This window comes from Hippichthys cyanospilos, chromosome 8, assembly GCF_059441005.1.
Source record: "Hippichthys cyanospilos isolate Australia breed blue-spotted pipefish chromosome 8, RoL_Hcya_1.0, whole genome shotgun sequence".
Lineage (NCBI taxonomy): Eukaryota > Metazoa > Chordata > Actinopteri > Syngnathiformes > Syngnathidae > Hippichthys > Hippichthys cyanospilos.
In genome coordinates, this window is record NC_142376.1 from 11,762,602 (window position 1) to 11,769,051 (window position 6,450).

The following is a 6,450-nucleotide window of genomic DNA, read 5'->3' on the forward strand; positions in this document are numbered from 1 at the left end:
GCGGCTCAACATTGAGCCCCTCCTGAATGACCAAGCTTCTCACCTTATCTCGAAAGGAAAGCCCGGACACCCTGCGAAAGACACTCAATTCGGCCCCCTTCATGAGCTGTCAGCTTACTATGATGTGTATCCCAATGGTCCTAAAAGCTAAGCTGCCTGTGGCTTTCAGCCCATGGTAGGGTCACCCCTGGCAAACAGGTCCTAGGTGAGGGACCAGATTAAGCTTGGCTCATTAAAACCTTATGATAATTTGAAATGTTGGATGCAAGTTGCCCTTGTATGCAATCGGGTCACCGGGGCCCCACTCTGGAGCCAGGCCTGGATGTGGGCCTGATGGCAAGTGCCTGGTGGCCAGGCCTGCACCCATGGGGCCCGGCCGGGCTCAGCCCAAAAGTATATAACGTGGGTGCCCCTTCCCATGGGCTCACCACCTGTGGAAGCGTTCATAGGGGTGGGGTGTAGCGTGAACTGGGCAGCGGCCAAAGACGGGGACCTTGACGTTCCGATCCCTGGCTGCAGAAGCTAACTCTTGGGACATGGATGTTCCTCTCAGCTTTTATTGATATTTATAGAGAAGTGGTGGGAATTGATTACATATATAATTCACACTTTTTTTTTTTACCCTGTTTTAATTGCGTATTGAATTTCTCTTCTCTTATATTTCTCATATATTAAATGTATATATTTTGCATGTTATAGGAAAGAAATAGAGAAACATACAATAGTTATATTCAACCTCAAAGCATATATGCTTTACCAGTGAGTTTACAGGAGTCAGGTATGTATATGAGCTATGAGCTCACAATGACATTTAATCTCTAATTCAAGACAGTTCACCAGTTCATCAGTTCACCACAAGCCTTGGTTAGGAGGGAATTGCTCATACGAAACCGTCCACAATGATCCTATAGCGATTGATTTAATGCCCGAAAAAGGAAATGGGCTGGATAGAGAATGAGCGAGTTGCGCATCTCGGATGCATGGTGCACAAAAAAGAGCTGTTTTTAAACCATCTGAACTGCTGGAAAGATTGTTTTTTTTATGTATTCTTTTTTCAATAATCATTGCCTGTATTGGGACAATGCAGGTTCTAAATGACCATATGAGGTGCATCCTGTGATTCAAACCATATTTGATGCCAGCACTGACTTTGCCCCAGTGTATTGGGATAGTACCAATGGCACATATCCCAATGAAATGTCTTTAGAATTTCATGGAACATATTGGATTACTTACTTGCTCAGAAACGTAATGTTTTCACAAATTGCTAATGTTGTGCTTCCATCCTAACACTGGCAGAAAAACACACACACACACATATATACATATATATATATATATATATATATATATATATATATATATATATATATATATATATATATATATATATATATATATATATATATATATATATATATATATATACACATAAAACACACACATATATATATATATATATATATATATATATATATATATATATATATATATATATATATATATATACATACAAGCGGAAATGTTTCTCATTCATAAAAAAAAAAAAAAAACATGACCGAAACAATTAAGGAAAACTGTTCTTGAAGTTGGACTGATCTATTGTTCTGTCTCCATCAGTTTTGCTGTCCAGGAAATAGCTTACCTTACTTAGCTACTGTGTTTTTCCTCGGTTTCAAGACATTCACAAAATCTGTTCAACACTTCTAATATGTGTTACATTTTTAGTCTAATTCTTCTTCTTTTTATCAATACGTTCCTCTGGACTAATTCAGTGGGCAAATGGCTTAAATTCGCAAACACGAGCCTGTCAACATATTCAGTGATTGGTCGTTGAATTTGTCAACTTATCTTTAATTGGCCGAGCCCTGCTGCTTACCCGCGGTTGCTGAGCGCTCTGATGCTTTCAATGACAAATTGTAAATGTGCATAATCAGGTAAATCTGGTTAAACCAAGGTCAGCGTTTCCTTGCTCGGGAATTCCCTTAAACGATTAGTCCATTTTTACTTTCTCGTCAGCAATGAACAATACAAGAATATATGCCTTGGAACGCACCATTGCTTGTTTCGTTTTGTAATTGATGGGAACGCACCTTGATGTAGTTATTTCCGGTGGCGGTGTAGACCGCAGCAGTGTTGGTCGGGTTCTTCTTAAGCGAAGAAGCTACACTGATTACTGGCAAGGTGAGAAACCATGTTCTTGTGAATATGTACTGAAATTTATTTCGGCAAAACTGTCCGCTATATTGCCTTTTTGTACTCACTGGGTGAGTGTTCGAACACTATTTAGTGATTTGAAACATAAGAAGGAACAACACAAAATTGCTTCCAGCGTGAACAGTGGTGCCTGCTAATTTATACGGATGATCGTTCTTCATTCAACTTTATTGACAAACGAATTGTAATTTCATTTTGTCCCTCCAGATGCTGCCAAAGTTCCTGTGTTAAATGGAGCTAGAGGACCAATGGTGGAAAGGACAGCTAGCCAAAGACATTTACCAGGCGCTGCGAAACAATGTGAGTGTCTTGGCTAGAGGTTTGAGTGCCATTGAAAGCAGTCATTCAATGCAGTTGACAGCTCAGTTGGCTGAAGTTCTATGCAGAACGTTGGCAACGTTGTCACTAAGATTGTTAAAGCATTTGGTGACCAGGTGTGTCTTGAGCTAAATCACCTTTTTTTTTATTTTGTCAATACGTATTTTTAAAAGATGTCCTAGTAATCTGACGTCACTAATGATCAACGTTTCGAAACAAGTGTTTTTATTAAATTTAAGGTTTCTGTTGAGTAAATGTGTCACAGTTAATGTTTTTTTTTTTACCATTATCAAATCTTTTTTTCCTTCCCAATTGAGGTTGCAATTTGTTTGTTTAGACATTTTCTGTTTTCTTAACACTAAATGGTGTATGCTCTTGTAGCTGTTCATCAGTCAGCATCAGTAATCGGTTTGTGCCATTGGTTTGTCACAATTACATGTTATGCAGAATTTTAATTATCAACGATGTCTATCAAGTCTTGTGTTATGTGCTTTCACAATGTGTTTTGAGTGTTCAAAGTATAGTGGCAAATTTTGGCAAACTACAGGTGCACTGCTTTTCTCAATTGTTAAATGTTGTCATTCAGGAGCTCAAGCTGCCTTCCTTCAAAGCCCAGTCTCCTCAGCTCAATTTGAGGCGGTACTTTGCTGACCTCATAGCGATCATCAGCAATCACTTCCAGTTGTGTCCCACAGCTAGACACCTTGCTGTTTATCTGCTGGACCGCTTCATGGACTGCTACGATGTCACGGTGCAGCAGCTTCATATGGTCTCAATTTCATGTCTTCTTTTGGCTAGTAAGTGTGAAATGTGCAAGAAGGCTATTTCTGCACTTTTGCATATAGTAATGCTCTGCTATCCTTGCTACAGGTAAATTTGAGGAAAGGGAGGACAGGGTTCCAAAATTGGAGACTCTAAACAGTCTGGGGTTGATGAGCTCCAAGAACCTAATTTTGACCAAGCAGGCTCTACTCCACATGGAGCTTTTCCTGCTGGAATCATTCCAGTGGAATCTGTACCTTCCCACAGCAGCTCATTTCATAGAATACTACCTTTCTATATCAGTTCACGAGGGAGATCTTCATGATGGCTGGCCTATAGCTTGTCTTGAGAAAACGAAACACTACATGGCCAAGTATGCTGATTACTTCCTGGAAGTTTCCTTGCAAGGTAACGGTTGCACGGGTGCTAATTAGTTTCAATACAGTAGTTTTCATCTCTTGTACTTTCAGGTCTTGAATATTTCTGCATAATTATACTGGATCATATCCAAGAGCCATATCATGCTTTCAAATATGTACGTATTACAAATACATTTATCATTGTGGTTTCTTCCGCTTTTGGCTAACCACGCACAGGGGCGAGGCTATGTGGTGGCCAGCGGTGGCAATTGACACCCCTTGAATTGGCTGTTGCCACACCTATGGGGGCAGGTCCCAGGCTCCCTGATTTTCTTCCACAAGTTATGATTATCAACTAAAGAATAAATCATCTAAATGCTATTGTAAAGACATTTGTCTTCCGCGATTTTCTCTTTGAAACTGCGCTCATGCGCAATTGCACACTGCTCTATCCCTCTCAGCATACAGTAAATGTATACAGTGCATCCCCTCCACACACACACACTTTAGCTCATTTTTAAGTATACTGAGGATACATAATAGGTGCTGCTTTTAGAATTATTCACCTGACTGTTAAAATGTGTTTGTCATCAAAGATTTGCAATTTTGATCTTTGCCATCCATTGTTTAATTCATTAATACTCACCGATCGTAGCAGTGCTCCCAATTTCATTGTATACCTGTGTACAATGACAATATAAGGCATTCTATTCTATTCTATTCTCTTTAAGCTTAAAGAGTGTGACTTGAAGAACATTTTCGTGTTTAATTATTTGGGTAAAAATGTTTAGTCATTTAGGTGAAGTCCTTAAAATCTTAAGGATTATCTGCATTCACAGTATTTAATATCACATTATGCACAATTTAATAGTTTATCTTTTCAACCATTTATTCACACATTGTTAATGAAAACCATTACTCGTGTCACTCCTCACTTGATTTTTTATTCCAAAATAACATGTTAAAGGCTTTTTTGATTAAAAATTCACATTTACTTACATTAATTCTGGACAAGTCATGTCCAATCTTGGAAGCTAAGCAGAGTAACTAACCTGGTTAGTTGTTTGGATGGGAGACCACCTGGGAACACACGGTGCTATAAGCGTCTAAGCAGAGCCCACCTTAGGTCTCTTAGGACTTTAGTCCGCGGGGAACAGGCCTCGGGCGCAATAGGCCAACCACCCAATCGCCTTAAAGCCCAAACAGTGACGGAAGCAGAGATAGAAGCAACAGCACCTAACTCTGCCCAATGCCTCACCCTGAGGCTAAAAGGAATCTGTTTGACATGTAGTATCCATAGCTTGATATACTTTTTAGTAACATATGTACCACATCATGTACATCATCTTGTGCACCAATGGCATCCAACTTGTATGTAAACACAATGCTAACTGTCTCCCCTATTATTGTCCTGTTTGTTCCTGTTCTAGATCATGTGTTTTTATGTTTTGCACCCTCTCTGGTTGCTGCTGCATGTGTGGCTGCTTCACGCCTCATCCTGCGCATATCCCCCACATGGGCACCCCGATTGCAGCAGCTCACAGGCTATACATGGGAGAACCTAGTTCCATGTGCTGAGAAACTCCTCATGTGTGTATCTTGATACAATGACTTGGAAAAATTCACTGCAAACCTCATGAAAAAATACTGTTGTCAAGGAACACAAATGAATTTATTGTGATTTGAACGTTTTAAACTCTTTGTTCATCCATTTTCCTTATTTTGTCCAGTGCACATGACAGTGATGTCAAAGAGGCCAGCAAGCAGAAGTGCCAGCAGCCCGGCCAACAGCAACAGCAGCAAGGTCAGACAGTGTACCACAGTTCAAGCCAGACAGCTACTGTGACCCAGTACCTGCACCGGCCTGGTATGCAATATGCCCAGCAAGCAGCACAGCCAGCTCTGGCAACAAACCACAGGCCTGCCTCATATCCAGCACGCCCTGCCACTCTGCAGGTCTCAAATGCCCCGTTGCAGGCCGGCGTGCCCTACAATTGTGCTCCATGCTTTGACAGGTGATGGACTTTTGAGATTTAGTGATTGAGAAGAAACTAAATGGCTGCTATAAGATATTCCATTGAACAAAAAAGAATGTTTTTAGTTTGAAGTGTTGGATTGATGAGATGGATACAGCACTTTGGACCAACGTTAAGGCTATGTGCAATATGCATGCTCTGTAATGAATTTTTGTGGGGAACCAGTTTAGGATTTTTGTTCATCTGATAACTTGTATGAGTGCTGAGTCCTAAGAGTGAGTTTGCACAGCTTTATTACTAGTATCAATATAATTTTTGCATCAGTTGGCACAATCATTTTTCTCATTTCTATTCAAGGCAAAGTACCTTAGAAGTATTGAACAGAAAGTGCCTTATAGCCGTGTTAATGACTGCTAAGTTGAGGCAATCGTGACACAGGATTCGTGTTTGTGGGTGAGGTTGTTTTTTCTCTAATTGTATTGATACTTTTTTGTTCTTGTTTTGTTGTTGTTGTTTTGTTACATATTTGTGAACTGTGCAAAGAATAGAGTCCTAAGAGATAAATTTGTTGCTCTTCTGTATACAAATTATTTCTGTCAGTGCTGTGCACTAATTCTTATTTTTAAATAAAATACAAATCTCTGTTAAACTAAATATGTCGCCTAAAATAATGTGTTTGGGGTCACCTGTATTCATCCAAATTTCCATTGACACCTTTGCAGGATTGCTTAATCTTTATGCCTCATGGATTTCGCTCATGCAGTAGTCTGGGCGGATCCACTGCAGTTGTCCATCAAGAAATTAGTGCAAAATACCAT

The 6,450-nt window shown here is 39.8% G+C and overlaps 1 protein-coding gene across 2 annotated transcripts; it reads left to right on the forward strand.

The window, feature by feature from the left end:
* The first annotated feature begins 1,866 nt into the window (after positions 1–1,866).
* On the forward strand, positions 1,867–6,179 carry ccnj (cyclin J). 2 transcript variants are annotated; one of them, XM_088421751.1, is made up of 6 exons: positions 1,867–1,937; positions 2,425–2,517; positions 3,122–3,332; positions 3,406–3,705; positions 5,087–5,246; positions 5,387–6,179. In XM_088421751.1, exons 2-6 carry the CDS (start codon positions 2,449–2,451, stop codon positions 5,673–5,675), a joined length of 1,029 nt encoding a protein of 342 aa, XP_088277877.1. In that variant the 5' UTR covers positions 1,867–1,937; positions 2,425–2,448; the 3' UTR covers positions 5,676–6,179. The 2 variants fall into 2 exon arrangements, with proteins under 2 accessions (XP_088277877.1, XP_088277876.1); XM_088421750.1 differs by lacking the exon at positions 1,867–1,937 and adding an exon at positions 2,119–2,184.
* Positions 6,180–6,450: the final 271 nt, after the last annotated feature.